The sequence below is a fragment of the Metopolophium dirhodum genome, chromosome 1, assembly GCF_019925205.1.
Source record: "Metopolophium dirhodum isolate CAU chromosome 1, ASM1992520v1, whole genome shotgun sequence".
NCBI lineage: Eukaryota > Metazoa > Arthropoda > Insecta > Hemiptera > Aphididae > Metopolophium > Metopolophium dirhodum.
In genome coordinates this window covers 92,938,654-92,965,509 of record NC_083560.1, presented here as the reverse complement: position 1 = coordinate 92,965,509, position 26,856 = coordinate 92,938,654, and the positions used below count along the sequence as shown (strand labels likewise).

The window sequence follows — 26,856 nt, the reverse complement described above, 5'->3', positions numbered from 1 at the left end:
GTAAAAATTGAAATGGCTAATAGCCGTTGGAATGAGGAAACAACTTTGAAATTTGTTCAATTGTACCGCGAACATGAAAACCTTTGGAACATGTTTGTTCCTGAATATCGAAATCGTGATACCAGAAGTGCGTCAATGCAATTTATTGGTAGGGAATTAAATATTCCCAACTTCACTATGAAAGACGTACCAAAAAAAATAAAATCTTTGCGGTCAACATACTATTTAGAACTTGCGAAAGTTGAAAAAAGTAAGGCTAGTGGCGGAGGCACTAGTTTTGTTTACAAACCTCTAGTACCGTGGTATACTGATATGAGCTATATTATTAATACAGCAACGGTGAAAGGAAAAGAAACCGACAGTAATTTGGTGAGTAAACCATAATTCAGTTTTCATTAGTTTATTTAAAATCAAAATAATTATTATACTTAATACCTTATTAAATACTTAACTAACAAATAAGTATTTAATAAAACACATTTAAAGTTTAAATATTCACAATTTTGTTATAGTCAAATATTACATTAATATTTATACATATTATATTTATATATTATATTATATTACATTTATTATATTTACTATAATACTATATCATTCTATCTTGCCATTCAACTGCCCATTCTCCGTTGAAATACTCTTTATATGTTTCTCTTACTTGTTGTGCAATTTTCTTTGGCCTATTGTAATTTCGTGTACGCAAAATACTTGGCATCTTAGATATTTCAGACCTCCACTCCCCCTGTACTATTGTAGAATTTACAATATCTTCATAGTCATAACATCCAGGTGGTGTGTAAGAAGCAGGTGTAGTTAATCGCAACTAGTTGTGTATAGCACATGTAGCTTTTACTATTTTTATGGTAGTTTCAACTTTTACTGCTATAGGCTGACCAAAAATACGAAAGCGACTGGCTAATATGCCGAAACCATTTTCAACAATTCTCCTGGCTCTACTAGTTCTGTAATTGTATAATCTTTCTTCCTTTGTCAAATTGATCTTCGAATATGGTTTCATAAGGTAGGTTTTTAAGGGAAAGGCATCATCCCCCACTAGAACTCCTCCTTTGGGTAATAATGACTCATTTTCCAGTAAAGGATATAAGTCACACTGTTGAAATACACCACCATCTGCATTTCGTCCATAGGATCCGACATCAATATAACTAAAGCAATAGTTGTGGTCGACTATACCAAGAAGAACAATACTGTTTGTGCCTTTGTAATTGTAGTATTCACTCCCTGCACTTGGAGGTGCTTTAATTACTATGTGCTTTCCATCAATAGCTCCACAACATCCAGAAAAGTTCCATATTTCATTGAATCCAAGTTGAATTTTCTGCCATTCTTTTAAAGTTGGCACCTGAAATATAGTACATCATAAGAAACAATACAATTGTATTTTTGCTATTGATTTTATATTTATATTTTAATTATGAATTTTATAAGTAATCGAAAATTATTTTTTGTAGGAAATCGGAACCCAAAACACAATTAAAGACAATGATGACACCACTTCAAACTTAAATAATGAAGAAGCTGTTGATGATGATTTAATTGATAATAGTGCAACAGTGTCACATGTTGAACAATTAGAAAATACTCTTAGAAGTGAAAATACTACATTTAATCTGCCATCGCGTTCAAAACTTAGAGGAAAGAGAAGATTGGAGGTCATAACTGACGCTGTACAAGATTTAAAAAATTTGAATCAATCAATGAACCCATCAACAACAGCTAGGGAAGACGAGTGTGATGTCATAGGTAAACATATAGCTATTAAATTGCGTGAGCTAATAGAATACGACAGAGTACTAGCAAACTTTGACATTCAAAAAATTCTTATGAATTACCGGTTGGAAAACATGAACAGGCAATCATTATCATCATCATCAATAACTACATTTCCCATGCCTAATAGTACTGCTTCTACTATAGAATCAATTCCATGCACACCAGAGACAAATTCAAGTGAACAAAGTACTACTAGAGACATTATAAATTCAGCTATGGTTTATAGTGATGTAGGTTCTGAATTTTATAGATCCAGTGTTTGATGATTTATTTTTATTATTACAATTTGTTAAAATTGTGATTTCATTTATTTGTTTTTATTATTACAATTTGTTGTAAAGGTTAATCATTTATGTTATTATTATTTAAATTTATCAAATTTAATAAATCATTTAATTTAAAAAAAATGTATGTATTTTATAGTTACTTTTATGTAATCTTTCAAAACTGAGTAGATGGCATCACACACATCAGGAATCATATTTGAAATAGATGATTTAGAAACACGAAACATAATTGACAACATTCTGAAATTTATTCCTGAAGCTAGAAATTTAATGTTAATGTCATTTCTAGCTTTAGCCTGGCCGGTAGAGCGTCGCGCATAAAAGTGTCTTCAAGGGTAATGATTGGACTTATCATAATCAACAACGCTTCAAATTGTTCTGGTGTTAGCCTAATCATAGATCTAAATTCTTGTGGGTCATTGTCATGCAGTTCTTTTATAATTGTTTGTGATGCTCCACATTTTTTTTTATCCATCAAATCTCCAAACTTTTCGTTTTTTCTTCTTCGATTCCTCTTCACATATTTCCAATAGCTCGTCACACAACAATATAGAAATAGAACGCACTGCTTTTTTAAAAGCAATGATGTTAGCTGTTTCTGCCATAATGAAATTAAAGTACTTAAAAAATGTATTTTATGCTATAAAGCTTATTTATGTTAACTGCAAAAGCACTACTGCATTATAGGTTCACAAATTAATAGCTATGTGCCAATACATTTATAGTAACTTGCGTCGTGTAAACGATGGGCACCAGTAACTTGCCAATTCCAGTTGCCAAACGCCAGTGACCCTCCAGCTACCATGCCAGCTAGTATGCCAGCAACTGGTAACGTGTAATTCAGTCTTAAGCAGCACGTAGAGTAAATTATGGTGGTAAGTATTTTTTTCTTGTCTGTTTTCGACAGTAGTGGCTTTCGTACGTTGGAAGGCTATTTAAATGTTGTTTTACCAGTGTTATATCATCAGGTGTTTTTTTATTGGGTGGACTTGCTTTACCCCTTTTATCTGGTGAAGTTTTACTAATGGGAGAACTTAATTTTTGTGTACACACATTGCTAACAAACTTTTTGGTTTCTCCAAAAATTTTTAAAAAACAACTTTTACAAACAGATATTGAGTTCCATCTTTTGGAACAACATAATGAAATGTTTTATTTCTGTTTTTTTGTTTCTCTGGTGTATTTCTGCGCTTTCTTGTAGTTTTTGTATCAGTAAAATGTATACCTACAACTAAAAATATATGCAGCTCTTCTATTAAAATTGTTTATTGACCAATAAGAAGCAAATAACTTTTCACGTAAATCATCATCTATTTTAGTGTTGTATTTGGCTCGACAGTTTGGTAATAGCTCAGAAGATCGTCCTTTAACTATTTTACCTTTATTTGTATATCCTTGACCAGCATTTCTTTTAAATTGTCTATATTTTCGGTAATCGACTGTGTCACCTTTAACACTAATTCTAATTTTTCTTGCATTGAAATTATTATCAATCTCATCATCATTAATCAAACCTTCCTCATGCCCTAATATAATATTATGATCTGGAGTCCTGGGAATCACACTTATTGTATCTGATTTATTGGGACTTTTCTGGCTTTCATCGGGTATTAATAGTTGACTTTGTAACTCATATTCATTCTCATAGCAGTTCCATTTGTTGATGCCATCAATCTAATACAGAAATTAAGAAAAAAATAAATATTATTATTCTGTACCTATAGGTACAGTAGGGTCAATTAATGAGTTTATAAACAATATAAAATTAATAATTATTATACAGTTTAAAATTTGTCTTTCTTTTGAGTTCTATAAACCCAAACTGAATGAAATACCTAATCTTAAATAATTTAAAATAATATAAGCTGAATGCAAAAATATAATCAATACAAATACAATAAATACATAATATAATATATTAAATCTACAGAAAAAAATATTAATTAAATTGTATAAAATAGATAACGAGAATTTTATATATTAGATGTTTTGTACAGTGAGCAATGCCAAGAAAATGCAAAGGGGCTGATTTGAGCCGCAGTACAAGTAAAGCTCGAAACTTGCGAATTAACAGATCCGAAATAACAGAAGAACAAATCCAGCAACAAAATACTGATGCACGTGTCAGAATGGCGCAATTGCATCAAGAAGAGCCAGAAGATACACGAGCTGAACGCAATGAAGTCAGAAGATTAGAACAACGACAATCACGCCGCTTCACAGTCAGACGAAGAACAAATGATCAACAACGACAACAGGTACATCGAGCATTTATATCTGATTCATTCCCGCGTCTAGCATTCCAGTATGAGCCCGATATTGAATATTATGCTCATTCAAAAGTGGTAAATTGGTGCTATGGACAAGGAATGTCCGCATTGTCATGCTCTGAAATTCAAAAATGAGCCAGCTGGGATGTGTTGCGCGTCAGGAAAAGTGCAACTACCTGAAATTGAAACACCACCTGAACCATTGATCGGCTTACTCATCAGCACGGATCCAGATTCTAACGAGTTCCTGAAGTCAATTCGAAGATTCAATTCAAGCTTTCAAATGACATTGTTCGGAGCAACAGAAATAGTTCGAAATACTAATGCAAATGGTCAACAATTCAATTCTACATTCAAAATCAGAGGCCAAGTTTATCATAAAATGGGCTCACTGCTGCCAATGCCAAACGAACCACATAAATTCTTACAAATATATTTTATGGGCGGCGATGATTCCTTAAGCGCACTTGCCAATCGCGTGAATGCACGTTTTTACTATAATAACCTTGATTCACTTTATGCCAGGCGCGTCGTCGGCGAGCTAGATGCTCTTTTGAACGAGCACAACGAGTTGTTGAAAATATTCAAATCACATATTATGCACCAATTACAAAGCGATAATCACGCTATCGTCATTAATCCTGATAAAACACCAGCTGGAGAGCATTTTCGTAGATTCAATGCACCCGTTGTTGATGATGTTGCTGGAATCATGGTTGGCGATTGTACAGCTGCACGAGAAATTGTGATTCGTAGAAGAAATAATAACTTTCAGTTCATTGCTGACACACATCGTTCATATGACGCTCTCCAATATACGCTAATATTTTGGAAGGAACAAGACGGATATTGCATAAACATAAAACAACGAGATCCCGTATCAGGTACTTCATTGATTATTAATTTGATCATTAATCATTTAACAAAACAATTAAATTATTGAACGTAATAAATTTAAATTAATTTTTATGAACAAATATTACAGGAGTTGAAACAAACAAGAACGTTAGCTCAAAGGATTATTATGCGTACCGATTAATGATTAGACGTGGCCTGGACAACGTCATTTTGCGATGTCGTGAGCTTTGTCAACAATTCATGGTCGACATGTACGCGAAGATTGAGAGCAAACGACTACGATACTTACGATATAATCAACAAAAGCTGCGCGCGGATGAGTACATTCATTTGCGAGACGCTATCAACAACAACGCCGACGTCGCCGAAATTGGTAACCATGTCATTTTACCATCATCGTACGTAGGCAGTCCACGTCATTTGCAAGAATATATACAGGATGCTCTGACTTACGTGCGCGAATATGGACGACCATGTTTATTTTTCACGTTCACATGTAATCCAAAATGGCCAGAGATTACATCTTTGCTACTGCCTGGCCAAAATGCAATACATCGCCATGACATTACAGCACGTGTGTTCAGACAAAAGTTGAAGTCTTTAATAAGTTTCATTACTAAATCACATGTATTTGGTCCCACACGTTGCTGGATGTATTCGGTTGAGTGGCAAAAGCGAGGATTACCTCATGCACACATTTTGGTTTGGTTCATCGACAAAATCCGTCCTGAAGAAATCGATAGTATCATTTCTGCGGAAATTCCAGATCCATCCACCGACCAACTGCTGTTTGATATTGTTACAACAAACATGATTCATGGTCCATGTGGTACTCTAAATAGTTCATCGCCTTGCATGGCTGATGGAAAATGTACTAAAAATTTCCCTAAAGATTTTACCAATGATACGGTCACAAATAACGACGAATACCCAATATATCGTCGAAGAAATCAAGAAAATGGCGGACAGTCATTTATTAAAAATATCATCAACACAGACATTGATATTGACAATCGTTGGGTGGTGCCATATTCGCCTCTGCTGAGCAAGACATATAATGCTCATATTAATGTTGAGTTCTGCAGTTCTGTGAAGAGCATCAAATACATTTGCAAGTATGTCCATAAAGGCAGTGATATGGCGGTGTTTAGAGTGGAAAATATTAATGTGAAAGCTCCTCCAGTGAATAAAAACGATGAAATAACGCTCTACCAAATTGGTCGGTACATCAGCTCCAATGAAGCTGCTTGGCGTATCTTTGGTTTTCCAATTCATGAACGGGATCCAGCAGTTGTTAAGTTAGCCATCTATCTTGAAAACGGTCAGCGTGTATTTTTCACGAACGAGACAGCGATTGATCGTGCAATAAATCCACCTAAAACTACACTCACTGCATTTTTTGAATTGTGTAATCGTGCGGATGATTTTGGTGCCTTTGCACGAACATTACTCTATTCACAAGTACCACACTATTTCACATGTACTCAAACAAAAACATGGATGCCCCGCAAGCAAGGTTCACCAGTTGCTGCATGTCTCAATTTATTTAAATCAAACGCCTTGGGGTGATTATTTACAGCCAATCCAAGACACACGGAGTGCTTTTATCTTCGACTGTTGTTGGTTAATGTTACTGGCCCATTATCATTTAAAGATATACGTAAAGTGAATGGGCAACAATATCCAACGTATAAAGATGCATGCCTTGCACTCGGCTTGCTTGAAGACGACAACCAGTGGGAATGCATGCTTGCTGAAGCTGCATTGAACTGTACAGCAATACAAATTCGTCTACTATTCGCTATAGTGTTGACTACATGCTTCCCAGCCCGAGCACAGATATTATGGGAAAATCACAAAGATTCAATGACTGATGATATATTGCATCAACATCGTATACGGTGCCACGATCTAACCATAACATTCAGCGACGAAATGTACAATGAAGCATTGATTGCTATTGAGGATCTTTGCATTGTCATTGCCAACTTACCACTTAGTAATTTCGGTATGAATTCGCCAAATCGAACTGCATCTGATTTAATGAATACTGAAATGAATCGTGAACTGCAGTACAGTACTGTAGAAATGGCAGCGATTGTTGCCCGCAATGTCCCACTAATGAATGAGGAACAAACAACCATTTATGATCGCATTATGCTCGCAGTTTCAGCTGGACAAGGTGGGTTCTTCTTTTTGGATGCACTGGGTGGAACTGGCAAAACATTCGTTATTTCGCTAATTCTTGCTGAAATACGATCAAATAATGGGATCGCATTGGCCGTTGCATCATCGGGCATTGCAGCAACTATATTGGATAGAGGTAGAACAGCTCATTCAGTATTTAAGCTGCCACTAAATATTCAGAATAACCCTGACGCAGTATGCAACATTAAGATACAATCGTCCATGGCCACTGTGCTAAAACGGTGTAAAATTATTATTTGGGATGAATGTACTATGGCACACAAACATTCACTTGAGGCGTTGAACAAGACATTGAAAGATATTAAAAACAGTGACAAACTATTTGGCGGAACTCTGTTGGTCCTTTCAGGTGATTTCAGACAAACACTTCCAGTCATTCCACGTTCCACATACGCTGATGAGATCAACGCTTGCTTAAAATCATCTCCATTGTGGCGTAATGTTGAAAAATTACAGCTAAAAATAAATATGCGCATTCAAATGCTTCAAGATCCATCCGCTGAAACATTTTCAAAACAACTCTTAGATATCGGTGATGGAAAAGTTGCTATAGATGAAACTGGAAACGTAAAATTACCGACCGATTTCTGCACAATCGCTGATTCGCAAGATACTCTCATTGAACAAATATTTCCCGATGTACACACACAGTACATAAATCATGAGTGGCTTGCAGAAAGAGCGATTTTAGCGGCAATAAATGTAGACGTTGACAATATAAATCTGAAGATACAGATGTTGTTGCCAGAGAACTTGGTATCGTATAAATCTATTGATACGGTTTGCGACGACAGCGAAGCAGTAAACTTTCCCACAGAGTTTTTGAACTCACTGGATTTTCCAGGCATGCCACCGCATAATTTACAATTAAAGGTTGGATCTCCAATTATCATGCTTCGTAATTTGAACCCGCCCCGGTTGTGCGACGGTACGCGATTAGTCATTCAAAAATTAATGAAAAACGTGATCGAAGCCAGGATTTTAAATGGCAAGTTCAGAGGTGAAAATATACTCATACCACGGATTCCTATTATACCTACTAATGTGCCAATTCAATTCAAACGTATTCAGTTTCCGATTAGATTGGTATTTGCAATGACTATCAACAAATCCCAAGGTCAAACGATGTCTGTTTGTGGATTAGATTTGTGAACACCATGTTATTCACACAGACAATTATACGTGGCATGCTCTCGAGTGGGTAAACCATCCAGTTTGTTTGTGTTAGCTAATGATGGACTAACAAAAAATATTGTTCGAGCTATAGCATTAAGAGATTGATATTGTTTAATAGTGTTACTGTCGTAATTGTTTAATTAATGATATATAATTTTACGGAATAAATTATAATAACTTAAAAATAATGTTTGCCTTTTGTTATTTTTATATTCCCTCATCGTTCACAGCGCTCCATGCTTATTTCACGCATATACCACATTCTTACATACATACAATATACACATTCTAACATAGATACATACTTCCAATAAGTAAGCTATTTTTAGTCTACACTAGAAATTACTAGGAAATTATTTATATGGCAAAACAACGTTTGCCGGGTCAGCTAGTATATTATAATAATAATAATCAACATTAACAATCGTTATCGGTGTTGTCGATATAGTTTAATAAACGAGATGTAGTATGTATTACCTTTAATCATAAACCAACCATTATTTTATCAACAAATAAATATGGTCAAGAAAGATTTAAGCCTATTGAAATCGTGAAATACAATGAATTTATGAGTGGGGTAGATCGTGCTGATCAGATGATCAGTTACTATTCTTGCCCTCGTAAGTCAGCAAGGTGGTATAAAAAAGTCTTATTTCACTTATTAGACGTGACAATATGGAATACATTTTTTATTTATAAAAAACATTTTTCTCTCAATAATCTGAGATTTAAAGACTTCAGAGACTCTCTTATTAGAAATTTCATACAAATTCCTGTAGATGCAACTTGTGATCAATTATTTAAAAAAATAAAACCCAAAAGATCAGACATTGTTATACCAGATAATGCACACTTTCAAGAAACAATTCCACTTCCTGAAGTTTACAAAAGAAAAAAATACTTCAAAAACTGCGTTGTATGTTTCAAAAAAAAAGTTCGAAAACAAACTTTATTTCAATGCAAAACGTGGAAGGTTGGATTATGTGCTGGAAAATGCTTCGAAGTTTACCATATAGACAAAAATTTGGAATAAAGAATTCATTTGTTTTTTTACTATTATTCTTAATGTGTATAATTTTTTTTCGGAGTTTTTTTTGTACAAAAAAAAAATAATATTTTTCTGTTTAAAAATAATTTTTACCTGTAAAGATGCATATTTAATTTCTTTTAAAACTGTTATGTTGTACCTATATGTTTAATAAAGATTAACTTTATAAACTTTATTTGTTATTACTGCTATAGCAGTATTATAAATATTTTGACATACGTACTTCACACAATTTGATGTATAGAGGCAGTTCTGCTATAGCAGTAATGAAAAAATTACTGCCATAGCAGTAATGAAAATTGACGTTTTAAGGATAGTTTTTTTTTTCGACGGCGGCCACGAGACTGTCCATCAACGTGTTAACTCGCCAATTGTTCGCTCCGCAAACAAATTAAATGTCTTCGTTTCCGCGCCAACAGCAAATCAGCTGGCTGTCTGGTGTGCGCATGTGTGTGTGTGATTCACGACAACGGATCGGGGAGTGCGCGCTTTGTCCCACTGTCAGATTGTGACATTGTGTTATCTAACTGATAGTGGGCAATGTGCGTATTCTAACGGTCACATTTTCGTTTTATTATTTTTTCATATACTTTTATGTTGTTCGTTGTCCATAAAGTTTTGTGACGCTTTCAGTGCCGCCGAAAGTCTGTATTTCGACGGATTAAATGTTTAAGGTGGTACTGATCGCATTTTCGTGAATTTTGTGTTTTTTCATTGGCTAGTCAAATTCATTCGTTTTCGTAAAAACCACACATTCAATTAAAATACATTCGTTTTTCTTTTTTTTTTTCTTCTCGTCTCTCGAGCTGCGCGGTCGAACCTTAGCCAGGTTTCGTTATTCACTCATTAATACATTCGGTTTCGTTATTCATTCATCAGTACATTCGTTTTCGTTATTCATTCGTTTTGTGCTCGTCTCCTGTGAATTGCCTTCTGGCGTACCACGAGATACTTGCAGAAGCACGTGAATTTTGTGTCGTTGTCAATTACATGTGTTCAGTGATTTATTCGTTTGAACTGGTGGCTCGTTAGTCGTACGTTCTCGGGTTGCTGCACATTTAATTATTATAATATTGTATTTTTATTGTGAAAATGTGCGCATCCTGAGACGGTAGCGTTTGGTTCGAAGCCGCTAACGGACACCAGTTCTCCAGGTAACCAGCTGACGAGCTGTAGTATTCAATTATTAAATATTTGATATTCAATTATTATTATGTTTAGGTGCTAATCAAGCATTCTATTATATTGTTATTACCTAGTGGATGCCAAATAGGCATCTCACATTTATATATTATATTATTTAAGCTGTATTATTCTTGAACCATATTATTATCATTATTTCATTACCTACCATTACTTATCATTACAATAAAATCAATCATTAAATATATTAATTGCTCGGGTTATCTATTTTAATATCTTCTTTATTATTATAAGGTCGTTAGTAAAATATTTATATTGAACTAACGCCTTGCCGTGAAGGCACCCTTAACTTTAATTATAAGAAATTTATTTTTGTTAAGAGCCGAACGCGACACCAATAGTTTATAGTTAGGTACTTACGAGGTTACCTAATAGTTTACATTTTTTAATAAAGAGTTATTATTATTTAAAAATATAAAATTGATAGATCAAAAACTATTAATATACTCCTGAAAAGTTTATATTGCAATGTCAAATAGGTAGATGTACTATTGTTCACATTAAAGACATTCAAACAAAGAAAATAAAAATAAATGTTATTATAAAATTAAAAAAATATTTACATAATATTATTATACCTACAAACTACCTATATTATACATTAAACATTGATTTAATTGCAATCAATTAATTTTTTTAACTAAGGCTATAAGATACAATATTGAATTTTTTACCTCATGTAGAACGATTTTCAAATACTATTAAATACTTAATCCTCACCATTAATGTTCACTACACTATTTGGCTTATCTTTACCCTCGTCTACACCCTAAATAGCAAAAGTAAAACAATATTTATTATTTAATCTAAAATAATGAAAGTATTTAATTATTTTAATAATTAATAATATGACATACATTATTATAACATGGATCAACTTCATGATTAGTTTCATTTAAAATATAGGATGGATCACTATGATTCACCCATTCCTTTAGAAACATAAATACAAAACATATAAATATTTTTTTTTTTATTTAAAAATACAGCTGTCATATAATAAATTATTGTTAAATGAGTTTGCAGTTATTTTTTTATGATCATTTGTATCATTTTTATGTTGGAATTTTTTGCCAGCTGTATTGTACTATATTATATTATTTAGACAATCTTTTATTCAAAATTATATTTTTACTTAACTTGTTTTAAATATTATTTATTATTTTATTTTTTTATTAAAATTTAGACTAAAGATATTTTAGTTACAGTGGTTTAAAAAAAAAAAAATATGAACAAAAGCTAAAAAATATGTTTTTAAAAATAATAATTTTATATTAGAAGGTAAATAATTAAAAATAAAAAACAAAAAAAAAGGGGGGAAATGTCCTAAAACAGCAGGGGGGAGGGGGGGGGGGAAATGTCCGCCATTCATGCAGAAGTATAAAACATTTTTTGTCGGTACCTATGACTATAGATTATACACAGTATATATGCCGTAGGCATAAAGTCAAATTAGGCATTTAACTAAATGAGCGGAATTTACAATGACTATGACAGTGTGATCAACAAATAAATGAAGAAATCAAAGAAAATACTGTTGTGCACGGTAAAAATAATTATTTATCAATTTTTCTTATACTAGCTTATAATGCTTGTAAATTGTAATAATGGAAATTTTGAAAATAATACTATAATTATTTTGTTTTACATTTCTTTGAAGTCAAAGTAAACAATCCCAGTATTTATCCAAAACAAGACAATATATCAGAAGACCTTAGATATTTATTTGCCACCATGGGTCTATGTCAACCAACACCTCAAGAAATGCCGGGTAAAAAATTTCCATATACAAATGATAGATCATTCCATGAGCATTATTATTACGCGCAAGTAAACAACAGAAAAGTCAGAAGACTCTGGTTATCATACTCTTCCATAGAAAATAAAGTTTATTGTTCTAGTTGCAAACTTTTTGGAACACTCAAAGCTCAAAAGCAGTCTTTAGCTGCTGAAGGCACAAATAATTGGTCTAGAATAACTAAAAAAATAAAATTACGTGAATGCAAGCCAGAGCATTTATGTTCTAAAATAAACAGAGGAATGTACATAAGTAATCCATGGGCGTCCCCAGACTAGGGGGGGGGAATTAATTTAAAAAATAAATGAACATTTTTTTATACATTTTATTTATAGTAAATTATTATATTTCGTCATTATTAAAATTATGAATTAAAACATTACAATTAGGTAGGTATTATTATTACAATTAAAACATTAAAAAATATTATTATACATCATTCTTTTTCATTAAATATAAATTTCAATCTCCGTGGACATTCTCTACCAAATTGTGTCAGTGCATTTTCAATAAATTTTTCTTTTTTTGAATTTACTTTTTCTCTATGAACACTCAACATGCATATTCCATTCAGTCTATCATCACCCATCGTTGATCGTAACCATGTTTTAACACGCCTTAATGTACTAAAAGAACGTTCTGCTGTACAGCTTGTAGCCGGAAGAGACAAAAATATTTCCAATGCAACAGCTATATTTGGAAAAAACGTACAGTTACAATTTAACAAATCGATAAAATCAATATCTTGGCAGTCCTTATTTTGCCAAAAACTGTACAAATTTTCCGCTTCAGCTTGGAGATTATCAATTTTATAGAAATCAGCAATTTTTTCAATGCTTTCAAAATACATTTTCTTCTCCAATTTTTTAAAAATGTTGGGGTGAAGATATTGTAATAAAAATTCATTATCATTTTTTTTTATCAAAACGTTCTTTTATAGATTGTAAAATTGAATCAATATATGGTATAAAAATTGAAACTCTGTAATAATCTTCACAACTCTCAGTTTCATAGTTCGCTCTTAGTGACTGTTTCTTTACCGTTCTTGGACGTGTAATGACAATATCTAAATCAAAAGCCATATGTGCCTAAATGGACGACCATTTTCCAATTTAAGATCATTTTTATTAATGATAGTTTTCATAGATAGCCATCAGCCGTGCGTTGACATAATATGTTATGGAAACTTAGTAGACCTATTTTTAGAAACTAATTTATCATTTGGAATTTTACCAATTTCTGTGGAAATAACATTATTCCAGGGGGGGGGCAAGTGACCCCCTCCCCTGGGGACGCCCATGAAGTAATCAAATAGTTGATAAAGGCTTACAAACTCATAACAATAAATTTGTAGCCGAAAATTGAGAAATAGTCTTGGTAGATTTTAAATCAGTTTTATACCTACCTAAACAAAATTCAGTATACCGTGGTCACGATGAAAAAAACACATCTTGTAAACAAGGAATTTTTTTGGAACTTATAAATTTACTGGGATAATACAATCCTTATCTTTCACATCACTTATGTAAAATTAGTGAAAGTAAAAAAAAAACTGTTTAACATTTGTATCTAACAATACCCAAAATAAAATGTTAATAATATTGAGTGAAATGATTCGAGGAAAATTAATTGTTGAATTAAAGAGTAGTGGTGCTTTTTCTGTAATTATAGATATTACAACGGACTTGTCCAAATTAGAACAGTTGGCCTTTGTAGTAAGATTTGTTACAAATTATGGTTTAAATTCAAGATGCTAATGAGATGCTAGTGGTAAAGAATTGTTCAATACTTTTAATAATATTTGTGAAAAATATAAATCAAATTGGAAAGAGGAACTTATTGCACAAGCGTATCGTCATACAATATTGTCATGAGCAAGTTAAATACAAGGCGAGTATCAGAGATTAAGAACTTATGAAAAATTCCAGAATCCAAGAGCTATCTATATATGGTGTTTTGCACATGTGTTGAATTTAGTCATTGTAGATGTTTTTTTTTTTTTTAAACCTTATTTTTATTTTTTTATTTAGAAAAATATATTTACAATCTATTTTACAATAATCAGTAAGTATGATGACAAAGTTTATATAACATTATAAAATATTCGAATAGGAAGACCCTCAGTAGTGTCACCTGACCAGAGATTACATTAAGTTATTGTTTAGTTAGGTCATAAGTTATGACTCGTAACATTATAATTTTATACTTTGAGCAAGTCTCGGGGCCACAGCCTTTTTAGTCTTTTAGGGACGTGTGTTGCAGAGGATAATTTTTGGATTAAAGGATTATAATGAGTGTGTAGTTTAGAAAAGAATTTGGTATAATGGGATTTGGCCAATTCGTTAAGAGTGGGTAGTTTTAAATCTTTGTGGAGATTTTTATTTGTTACGTACCAGTGGGAGGAGGTGATTAGGCGTAAGCATATCGATTGAAATGCTTGTAGTGTTCTAGTGTTTGAAGGCTTTGAAGACCCCCATATCTGAATGCCATAGAGCCAGACCGGACGGATTATCACTTTATATATTGTCACCTTGTTTGTTAGGGATAGTTTGGATTTTAAAAGAGGTCTAAGGAGGTGCAGCCTGGAGTTGACTTGTTTACGCTTTAGTTTCAGGTGAGGGCCCCACGTAAGACGTTTGTCAAATGTGAGCCCTAAGTACTTAACTTCATTTGCTGTTGGAAGGACTTTGTTGTTGAGCATAACTGGGGGGCAGTCAGAGTTTCGTAAAGTGAATGTTACGTGAGTTGATTTGGTTTCGTTTATTTTTATTTTCCAACGGTTTGCCCATAAGTTGATCATATTGAGGTGATTTTGGATCCTTGAGCTAGCAATTTCTGGATCGCGATGTGACGCCGAAATTAGGGTATCGTCAGCGTATGTGCCAATGAATGTGTAATGAGTCTTTGGGATATCATGGGTGAAAACAGAGTATAGGAAAGGGGCGATGTCGCTTCCTTGTGGGACACCTGCTTTAATAGGGTGACATATTGAGTAGCTGTTTTTAAGACGAACAGTGAAGAAACGGTCTGATAGGTAGGATTTTAATAGTAGAAAATACGGGGCTGGAAGGAATTTTTTTAATTTGTAGAGTAGTCCGTCGTGCCAGACCCGGTCAAAGGCCTGAGAGACGTCGAGAAAAACAGTGGGGCAGAATTCTTTTTTTTCCAGAGCGCTGGAGATGTGATCGACGGTGCGGTGTAGTTGGTGAATGGTTGAATGATGGGCTCTGAACCCAAATTGTGTGTGTGGGATGATATTAGCATTGGTGGCGATGGAGAGTAGCCTTTTTAATAAAATGTTTTCAAAAATTTTTGATATGGTGGGAAGAAGGCTAATTGGTCTGTATGATTCTGGATTTTCAGGTGGTTTGTTTGGTTTGAGAATAAGAATTATGATAGAGTGTTTCCAGGCCCCAGGAAAGTATGATAATCTAAACAGTGCATTAAATAAATGGGATAAATAAATTATGACTTTGCGAGGTAGGTTTTTTACTATAAAGTTGGTAGTTAGGATTTTTTTTATTGCATTGTTTATTTCTTCGGGGGATGTGGCTTTGGCAGGCAGAGACATTGGGAGAGGAGATTCGAGGAAGTTTTCAACTATTTCCAGTTGAGTGGGACTGGGTTGAATATCATGAGGACAGAAGCAGTTTTTTAGGTGCTGAGCTAGGATATTAGATTTATCGGTGTCGGTAATAGCCCATGAATTGTCTTCTTTTCTAAGAGGAGGGGTGGGTTGGTTTATTCGTAATATGTTTTTAGTTGCTTTCCACAGAGACATATTTTTAGTGGTTAAAGATTCTACATAAGTGTTGTATGATTGACTTTTGTACTTTTGGATTTCCTTTTTTATTTGGATATTTAGTTTGTTGAGTTTGGTCTTGTCATTGGGATATCTAAAGTTTTGTCAGTGTGCCCTAGTTCTACGTTTCTCGGTAAGTAGAGCTTGTATATGGGGGGGAGTTTGGTTTTTTGTTTTTTTATTTGTTTGGGGTTTTACAGCAGCTTATGCGGCTTTTTGTATGGAGGTTGTAAGGTGATTAATAGCGTTGTTGATTTCATCGATTGATTTTAAGGAAACGTTGAGTTTTATGTCATCGTTTAAAATGTTTTTGAAGGTAGACCAATCTGTTTGACCGGGGGTGAGAGTTTCATTTTGGCATGGAGGAACGTTTAAACCTAGTTTGAGAATTATTGGGGTGTGATCGGAGGACAGGTCGTAGAGGTTGGTAAGGTCACTGAGTATATTACTTGGTAATTTCATAACAAAGATATCTAAGATATCGGGTAGTCTGTTGTTGTGAGAGGGCCAATAAGTTGGTCCAGGAGGAGCTAAGGAAGATAAGTTATTATTGTTTATGCAGCACTGTAATGCTCTGCCTCTGGTGTTGGGAGTGCGATTACCCCATGTTGTATTTTTCGCGTTAAAATCACCTCCTGAGACGAAGCGATGTCCCAGTGTAGAAAAGAATTCAGAGAAATGATCAATAGTGATGATGAGTCCGGGAGGAAAATAAATTGCGGATACAGTAATAGGTATGTTATTATGAGTAACGATTGAGACGCTACATGCTTGTATGTGAGGAGAGATGTAGGAAGGTAGTGGGTGATGGGGTGTGCTTGACTTGATGTAAATTGCTGAACCGGCGTGAGCAGTTCCGTCAGGGTGGCATGAGTAGTATGAATTAAAGCCATGTATTTTGGCGCATGAGGTAGAAGTAAAGTGTGTTTCAGAGATTAGGGCAATATCGGTATTTGTGTTAGTTAGGATGTGCTGTAGTTCGTCTAAGTGTTTTCTGAGGCCATTGGCGTTCCAGGAGAAAATGGTTAATGGATGGTTTGCATTTGAGTTAATGTTCATTATTGATTAAAATTTTATTTATAAGAGTCGTGAGTAGATTTATTAAGGGTGTGATAAGGGATTAAAAATTTTCGAGGAAAGATGAAAGTTGGGTGGAAAGTGGGGGTTCATTAGGCTCCCCTTTTTGAGGATTATATGGGCTGGATGACTTGACTGTGTCTGAATAAGTACGAGGAAAGGTGACATTGCTGAGGGGCTTACCCTTTGAGTTGTTTTGTTGAGTGTGTTGTTCGTTGTTGTCTGGTTGGCTGGAGATGGTTGGAATGGATGGGTCCTTGCTAGCGTCCTTCGTGTTTCTGGATCTTTGGAGTCCTTTGTGTACAACGCATCCTCTGTAGTTGGCAGGATGGTCTTTCCCACATAGAGCGCAGGTAGCCGGTAGATCCTTGGATTTTTCGCACATGTCGGTAAGGTGGGCTTGGCCACAGCGGACGCACCTTGGTTGGCGATTACAGTAGGTACGCGTGTGTCCGTAATTTTGACATCGGTGGCATTGAGGTATGTCACGTCTGGAATGAGGTTCTTCGATCTTGACTATTGAGTGGCAAATAGTCCTTAGCTTAAATATTTCTGGGTTGTTTGGTGCCGGATTAAGGTCGATGAAGAAGAGAGGGAGTGGAGTGTTGGGTTGGTTTTTATTCTTTATGTTGGTGATATTTCTAACCGAAAATCCGAGTTCGTTGAGGTCTTTGGTAATTAGTTCAGTAGGTGTTGTGTGGTGAAGGTTTTTTAAAACTACTCGATATGATATCTCTTCCTTCACTTGGTAAGTAAAGTATTCCACAGAATTGTCGTTTAGTAATTTGATTACTTGACGAAAGGATTGAGAAGATTTTAGTGTTAATTTGAGATTTTTGGTTGTGGTTTTGCATAGGAATTCTTCGTCGCCGATTAAGGTTTTTATTTGGTTGCAAAAATTTTGATAGTTGACTGGTGTGGTGATAAATATTGGTGGAGGAGTTGGAGGCAGTATGGTGTTTTCGGTTTGCATATTTTCGTTTTCACCCTCCTTTTCAATATTTTTTTCCGTTTCATTATCTGAGATGTTGAGTGCTTCGTAGCGGTTGGGAGTAGTGTATGTAAATTTGTTTTGTTTGGTATTGATTCCTTTTGATGCAGGTGAGATACCTGGGGAATTATGACGTTTTCCGGTTTTAATTATCCAATCTGGGCTGTCGTTTGGATTGTTCTGCGTGTTTTTTGCTATGACAATTTTTAATGATGAATTCTCTTCATCATTTGAGCCGCTCTGTATACTGTTACGTGAGGAAGACGAGTTTTTGGTAAGCGGGTTATTTTTGGCCGGCATTGTGCCGCGAGATTATCTACGGGACCAAGGTATGGGTACGGTACCTGGAACCGACGCTTGATAACTAATCGGTCTAATTATTGATTACCTTGCGATGATAAATAATTGATCTAATTAGTTAAAACACTTATTTGACCGTAAAGGTTTGCAATTACGGCCGATTAAAATGAGAGTAGTATGTAAATTTGAGAATTAATTTCCTTAAGATTTTGATCTAAGTTAGAGTAAAATCGGTTGCAAATTGCATCGGATAGCGTACGCATGGCGCGGAGCAGATTACACCGATGTGTATTGCTACGCTGACCGCGGTGAACTGTTGTAGATGTTTACGAGTCAAATATTCATATTTTTTTTTTATTTTTTTTTTAATTTTTTATTTACAATCTGTTACATAAAATGAACAATAAGTAAAATAGATAAGTGAATAAAAGTGGCTTGAGGAAAGGACAGATTTAAGAAGCCTTCCAGTGAAGACACTTTGTCAGCTATTTATATACATTTCTATAAGTTAACAATAAAGTTATAAATAAAATTAGGCAATTAACTAAATATTATAATATTCATATTAAATCATTTATTTCTAACATTCAATCTGTGACTTTATTTATGTCTGCAAGAAAACGGACGGCGGATTTCATTGAATTTCAACTTGTATTGTATCCAAATGCTCGGGTATAAAGAATGAAAAATCTATCAACCACTCGCTGGACCTCACACGACCGCGCAATTAATGTTGTTTTTTAAAGTACTTGGCTGTTGTGGAATCTTTAGAACATCTCACAAAATCAACTGACACCATCAAATCATCTTAAGTAAAAAGTATATACCAAAATATAACTTCATTCAAATTTATACAGGGTGCGGCAGTCAAATCTGAAGATTTGAAAAAATAAAAAAAGTAGAAAAACAATTGTTTATTAATTTTTCGCCAAACAAATAAAAATTACACAAGTGGAATTTTATGTTATATATTTAAAAGCTTCATTTTTTAATGATTGTGTCAGGCAAATTCCTTCCTTGGTGCGCCACACATTACTACTACATATATCATTACTTTTGTAATACGCTTTTACCGCGAACGCACGTTGTTCACTCGACCAATGCTCCATGATTACTAAATTCCGGGTATTTAAGAGCGATAAGAACATACTCAAAATCTCTACCACTTTGGCCACGCCCACCAGCTCATGTTAAAATCGTTGGGTTTGACTGCTGCACCCTGTATTAACCATATTGTTGTTAATGAAGAAAATATTTAGTATAACATCACCTCTCTCGAGTTATTTACAATCGCCTACTTTAGATTTTATTCAAGCATTCATTTTGATTGACAGTTATGAAAAATTGAAAAATGGCACTTTTTTACAATTTTGTATTCAAACTGATTTATATCAATGAGATGCTCATAAAAAAATAATATGGATTTAAGTTCAACTTTTTATTAATTACAGTAATGTGAAAGTAACTCGAATTTAGGTATTTACTAAATAAAAATTTTACTGCACATTAAATATACATGATTACATATTTATACAGATTAATTACTTTATGCATTAGTGAATAGATATTTAGGCTAACTGCCTACCCATAGCAATTATAGTACTGGACACCCTTAATTTATCTTTATTACCTTTTATACCAATAATTTGAATACTTGATCAATATTTTATAGTTGTATGCTATTATCTACTATATATTTAGATATTATAACCGTAGACCTTATACTCAGACACAGCACGGGCTTAGTTCCAGCGGCCTGCGTGAGTGCGTTGTTCGACTATTACTCAATTACTACGCACATGCGCAATAGAATTTCAGGCTGGACGATCGGTAACTGCGTTTTAAAAAAAATATTGTATAATAATGGATTGGTAAGTCGGTAAGATTACATTTATTTTTGTCTTTATTCTTGAGAGTTGGCGCGCACAGTGCATATACGTATAAATTATAAACCGTAATTACTAGTTCGAAATATTCTTATATCTTGACTCTTGTCAACACAGACATTCACTGTTGTTACTTGTTTTACATTTTATTTACTGACTACTGATCTGTGCTAATAACTTATTTGTTACAACAATCATAATATAATTATTAATATTTTAATAATGGTTATAAAGTGTTGTTTGTGACGTTCAATTTAAACCAAACTCTGAAAAATTTCACTCGTATAAGTAATATTTTAAAAGTAAGCTAAATAATTTTTTTCTGAGTTTTTTAGATTGTGAGCGGAGCAATAAATGTAGGTATTTGTTATACAATGATGTGTGTGTGTTTTTTATTATATTTATAATGATGATAATAATAATATATCGTATAAATGTGAATAAATATATTTTATGTCGTCAGAAATTACAACATTTCTATGCCGAAAGCTTTGACCCCCCCCCCCCCCCCACCACCACCAATGACTCATGCTCCGTCTATGATTACAATCATAGGCACAACGCACAAATTGACTAAATTTTTGAGGGGACTCTAGCCTAGGACTGCGTGATTATTTTTTTCCCCACAATAATCGAATAATCTGAGATTATTATTATATAATATTACGATTTTTAACCGAAATGACGAATAATCGAATAGTATTTGACGATTTATCGAATATTCAAATAATCGATTAATCGAATAATCATACTTATACTACACAATATATTATAGTGTTCTAATAATAATAATATACTAATTTTAGTAATCAAATAAATAGTCTGGTTTAAACGATTTATCCATAAAAATATAAAATAAACTAATACAACAAATATGAACTGCCGTTTACCTTAAGGGTAAGTCTTAATCTTGAAGTTATATTAAAATAAAATAATATTTAAAACACTGGTTTAACTATATAGTCCTTATTCATAGTTAAAAAAATAAGCTGGCTGGCATGTTCGTTAGTTAACGATGATCTATGATCAGTTAATATACATCTCCCTTTACTAAAAATACGTCCAGACGCTACGCTTGTAGCTTGAATGGTCATAACTTTTTTTGTTGAAACGAATATAATAGGGTAAGTTGTCTTGTTTATGTTCCACCAATCTAGTGGATCTTGTTCAACACCAATTTTTGGATTGTTAATGTATAAGTCCAATTCATTTTTTATTTTTTGGCTTAATGGAACTTCCTACAATGATAAAATTAAAAAAGTAGTAACAATAAAGTAAAATAATTTAACTTCAAATTCTTACTTGAAAATTATCCATATTATTATTTTCAGGTTTGAACTTGAAGTCCAGCAGTCCGTGGTGAAAGTAAAAACATCGGCGCTCCTAATTATGTTTCACTATACATAGACGGGATTCGGGATTCTGTAAGAGTTTTTCTACCTGGTAGCTTGTAGCTAGGATTTAACGTATTCACAAATAGTTTGAATCCCTCCTTTTCCACTAAACTGTACGGCATCATATTTGTTGCAATGAAATAGGCAAGTGCATTATCAATTTTGATTTTTGCACTTTTATTCAGAGTGAATTGTGTCATTTTCATTTGTTTAGTTAGAGTTGAATTTGTTTTGTGAACAATGGCTATTGATGAGGTGTCAGTAATAGGAGAAGGATAAATACACGAATCAGTTGAATCTGGTTGACCTAATTCTGGTTCATAATTTGAAGTAGAAGGTTGTGATATTAATGAATTTGATTCCTCAATCGCAGACCTAATAAAAATATTATGAAATAGGTAAATGTATATTTAGACATTTTTATCTTTAATTCAATTTAACATAAAGAAGGGGGTCAAGTGGATATCGCTCCGCTGTACAGTAGGTTACAAGTACGTCACTGTATAATGGATGGTATTAAATTTGAATTCAATGATATAATATCATTGTATACGAAAAACGATTCTGAGCGGAGACGGCATGTCAGTCTAGGATATTTTAAATTATATTGATATTGTTATTATACGGTAGCTGAATAAGTTAAATTAATTAATATTATTCATATTATTTAATTATTAACCTAAAATTATCAGCGATGCTGGAAAAATATTATAATATATACTTATTATACTTTTACATAAGACACAAATCAACTGGAATCGTCATTTTAGATAAAGCAGATGAATATTTGATAATATTTAGACATTTAGTAGATACCTACTAGATCTGCCATAATAACTAAAAGTCAGTAACGACATAAAGTTTTATTTAGAAATATTAAAAGTTTGTATATTTGGTAAATTTAGTTATTTATGTTGTCACCATCGCCCATAAGCCATAAGGACAACCCCCGGAGGCAGGAACTCAATCGATTTCTAACTTTTTAAGTAGGTACCTAGTATAATTTTGACCAACAGTTAATAAATAATAATTGAAATATTGAATACTCGACATACCTATAATTTTATAAAATGTATAAAATCTCAAGGGTTAGCTAATATAAGTCGCGTTGGAGGTTCGAATACAATATTATTTTAACGCTACAAAAATTAGTATTGCTTAACTTTTAAAAACAATTTCATGCATTTCAAAAATTATATAGGTATTGGGTACTATTTTCGGTAAAATTCAAAACTCTTAGCAATCGTAAACTATACAATAATTACAATTTGTATGTATTTTAAATCACACTTATATTGAACTAATATTTTACTATATTGAATCATGATCTACATTAGAGCTTATAAGTGTTTACTTACCTACTCATCTTCGTGTATGGAAACATTGAAAACGTCTTAATTAAATGTACTTCCTGATAATCCCATTCGAATTCGATCAAGTTCAATACATTTTGGCTTGTGTTTAAATTTTAAATGGTTCTACATGTTCGTTGTACTTGATCCAAGATTTTCATGTTTCTTTTTACATATTGAGCATTTAACTTTAAGACCAGCATTGTCTTTGCTAAAAACTTGCCATACCTCACTCATATTGAATACTTAGTACTTGGTACTAATGAAATAAATAATAAATATTTAATTATATGAATTCCTCAATGTATAATATATAAGATATAGTTAGCCACTAGTAACTACTATAACTAATAGGTAGTAAGTACTTACTTTCGTGGTTTTGTATTTCTGTAATCTGTATAATATATTATTTGGTATAATTATTAAAATCCACATGTGCTGATGGAGAATGGAGACGAACTAGTTACGAAATAGTGTTTACCGTCCGACGTCCATACTCTCTAACAATAAGTCAATAAGAAATATTACGAATGAATAATAAAATATAAATAGCATCTAATAATTAACCATAATCATTATCAGTTTATTTAGATTATAAATATAAAATGCAGTACGTGTTCAACCTTCGAACGTTTAACACGTGTGTATCGCGAGTTCGCATTTATCAAGCTTCCGATAGCATATCTTACTTAAATCGTCTCAGGTAATATGAACATTATCTGACCATTAAATCCCCCAGCATGTCAGCCAACCCCCCCAAAGGGCTCTCACCTAGGTTAATACCTCCCACCATAGGTGCAACAGCCCAAAAACAACAAAAAAATATTACTATCAAACCTCCAAGTAAGCCTTACAAAATTATTACATCACCAACTAAACTCAACAATCAAGTCACAAAACAACAATCCAGTCCGGGTACATCATTAGCGAGCGTTAACGCGGCTGCTAATCACAGTACCTCCACCGCATTATCTACATTGCATAATGCCTCTATCGCTAACGATCCCATTAGTAATATCGATAATAACTTCACCGTATTCAATTATCCATCGGCACCCCGTCGTCTCTGTTTAACACTCGCAACATTAATATTCCACAACACAATAATACTGGTATCACATTTGCAGCAATCGCCGCAAACGACAAAACACCGTCGAGAGACCAGGCGATAGTCTTCAACTCTATTGACGGCAACCCACAAAAAGATTATGTGTTAGCAGTTGGCAAAATAGTCTCTCCTAAAAATATCACATTCGTGTCTAGAATTTCTAACAACCGGTTCTGCATATTCTTATCCAGCAAACAAATCTTAGATAACTTAATAGAAACGCACCCCATCATAACAATAAACAACCAGGAATTACCAATCCGAAGATTAAACAACCCAGCCAAAAGGATAGTAATATCTAATGTCTACCCGTCTATCAACAACCAAATCATCCTAGATCAACTCAAAAATATCAACATTACACCTGTCTCCCAAATAAGCCACCTCAAAGCTGGAATATTCGCGGAAGGGTACGACCATATTCTCAGCTTTCGTCGTCAGATATACATAAAGTATGATGATATACCAAAACTCCCTAGCTCATTATTAATCTCTGCGAACGAGTCACAATTCCACATTTTCTTCACTGACGACAAAATAACTTGTTTCATTTGCAAATCTACGGGTCACACATCATTGACTTGCAAGAAATCGAATCTAAATAACACGGAAACAGACAAATGTTTTTAAAGACAACTTCACAGCTCACCTCAAAAATTACAAAGGATTCAGTAAAAATAGAATAATATCTGCCACGGCTGATTTAGTAATATAGTTTATTTAATTTTAGATACCTATCTATGAGTGCGGATTAGTCTGGGTTTTTTTCACCTTTATATTGTAGTGTGTACTAACAATATTGATTAAATCAGAAAATCCAGGGGGTCTTATCGCGTTACCTTTATTTATATAATTATATGTTTTATTATTTCATGTACTGCGTACCACTTGTGCCGGCGCTACCTCCTACTTTTCGACTTTCATGTTGCAATGTCATTAAGCGTTAGAGCATCGTGTAAGGTTGATGCTTCATTCTTTCACTAGTCTTCAACGTGTACTCCGTCAGTCGCGTTTTATGATTTTAAATTTATAGAAGTCGGAAAATTTTTACTGTTGGATATTGCTAGACAACTTTTAAATTATTTTTTCATTATATTTTATTATGTTAAATTTGAAACCACTTTGGACTTTTTTTTTAAACAATAAACATTTTACAATTAAATGAAAATTGAGCGTGAAATTAAAAACATTAAAAATATTATTTACTTTGACTATAAGACGTGTGAAAGACATATTGCTACTGTAAGTCATTCAATTTATTCCATTAATATTATATGATTATGCAATTGCCATTGCCCCCTACACCATATTATAATCTTATAATTTCTTAAATTAAGATGCATATTAATTTTGAATTTTATGTTTCATTTTATTATTTATTGAAATATTAAATTTATGCAACACTAAAAACGATCTTATAGATTAAAATCACATTACATTTAAGTACCTAGTTAACATAATTAGCTATTGTAACGTAACAGAATTTTAGGCATCATTATTATTAAAATACGCACCGCGAGCATACCTGTCTACAGTTAATTTAGCTATCAGCACACCTGCACACCATATTATAAATAAGTTATTGCGCGTACACAAGTGAAGCCACAACAGAGTTATGTAACACCTTGTCCCCCCCCCCACATCACGCAGTGGCCGTCATCGACTAGTCGCGGTTGTCCGCCACTCGCCTGTCGTCGGCGCTTTTATCACGTCCGCCGGTACGGGCCGCAGGGCAAGCTGTACTCCGCCGAAAATATTGTGATGTGTGTGTCTACGGCGATCGTACACACACACACAAAAAAAGATCGATAACTGTTTATTACAATGCTTTTATTTCATACGACACATACAAACATTACGAACAATTATTCACGTACCAGGACGGCCGACGACTGCCGGCGACTTGTCGCCTATATTTATCACAAAAACAGGTTCTAGAATGTTCGCGACCCGGCACGCCACCGCGCGACGGTTCGCGAAGATTCGTAAAGCCGATATATTATAATAATACTTTAATGTACGTAAAACGTACGTTCCCAACAATTGTAAATAAATGTTAAGACGACAACACTGACCCACTTCGAGCGACGACAAAAAGCTCCGCCGAAACCAACGGCTGGACTCCGGCGCCGCTGTGTTTTCAATTCTTTTTTCAACGGCCTACCGACCAGACGTCGCTACTCCAGATAGCGTTGCCAACCTCTGTGGATGAGTACATCGTACAACCACTAAAAAATTATCGTATCTAGCAAATTATATATCGTACAAAACAATAATAATTAGGCCGTCCTCCCACTAGGGCAA

At 33.7% G+C, this 26,856-nt stretch overlaps 3 protein-coding genes across 3 annotated transcripts; 2 read left to right on the top strand and 1 right to left on the bottom strand.

Annotated features, from left to right (window-relative positions):
• LOC132934826 (uncharacterized) lies at positions 1-2,158 on the top strand. The gene is made up of 2 exons (XM_061001208.1): positions 1-369; positions 1,473-2,158. The coding sequence occupies exons 1-2, from the start codon at positions 13-15 to the stop codon at positions 2,055-2,057; spliced, it is 942 nt and encodes a 313-aa protein (XP_060857191.1). The 5' UTR covers positions 1-12; the 3' UTR covers positions 2,058-2,158.
• On the bottom strand, positions 376-2,908 carry LOC132934827 (uncharacterized). Its single transcript, XM_061001209.1, has 2 exons — positions 2,222-2,908; positions 376-1,363 (listed from the first exon to the last, which is right to left on the bottom strand). Exons 1-2 carry the CDS (start codon positions 2,318-2,320, stop codon positions 824-826), a joined length of 639 nt encoding a protein of 212 aa, XP_060857192.1. The 5' UTR covers positions 2,321-2,908; the 3' UTR covers positions 376-823.
• Positions 2,909-4,496: 1,588 nt separating this feature from the next.
• On the top strand, positions 4,497-8,569 carry LOC132945977 (uncharacterized). Its single transcript, XM_061015837.1, has 3 exons — positions 4,497-5,235; positions 5,337-6,725; positions 6,789-8,569. Exons 1-3 carry the CDS (start codon positions 4,497-4,499, stop codon positions 8,567-8,569), a joined length of 3,909 nt encoding a protein of 1,302 aa, XP_060871820.1.
• Positions 8,570-26,856: the final 18,287 nt, after the last annotated feature.

Coding starts and splice junctions, on each gene's coding strand:
- LOC132934826 (XM_061001208.1), top strand. CDS start 13: ATGGCTAATAGCCGTTGGAATGAGGAAACAACTTTGAAATTTGTTCAA. Junction 370..1,472: donor AAGAAACCGACAGTAATTTG/GTGAGTAAACCA, acceptor TATTTTTTGTAG/GAAATCGGAACCCAAAACAC.
- LOC132934827 (XM_061001209.1), bottom strand. CDS start 2,320: ATGTTGTCAATTATGTTTCGTGTTTCTAAATCATCTATTTCAAATATG. Junction 1,364..2,221: donor TTTTGAAAGATTACATAAAA/GTAACTATAAAA, acceptor ACTATATTTCAG/GTGCCAACTTTAAAAGAATG.
- LOC132945977 (XM_061015837.1), top strand. CDS start 4,497: ATGTGTTGCGCGTCAGGAAAAGTGCAACTACCTGAAATTGAAACACCA. Junction 5,236..5,336: donor ACAACGAGATCCCGTATCAG/GTACTTCATTGA, acceptor CAAATATTACAG/GAGTTGAAACAAACAAGAAC. Junction 6,726..6,788: donor ATGGATGCCCCGCAAGCAAG/GTTCACCAGTTG, acceptor GATTATTTACAG/CCAATCCAAGACACACGGAG.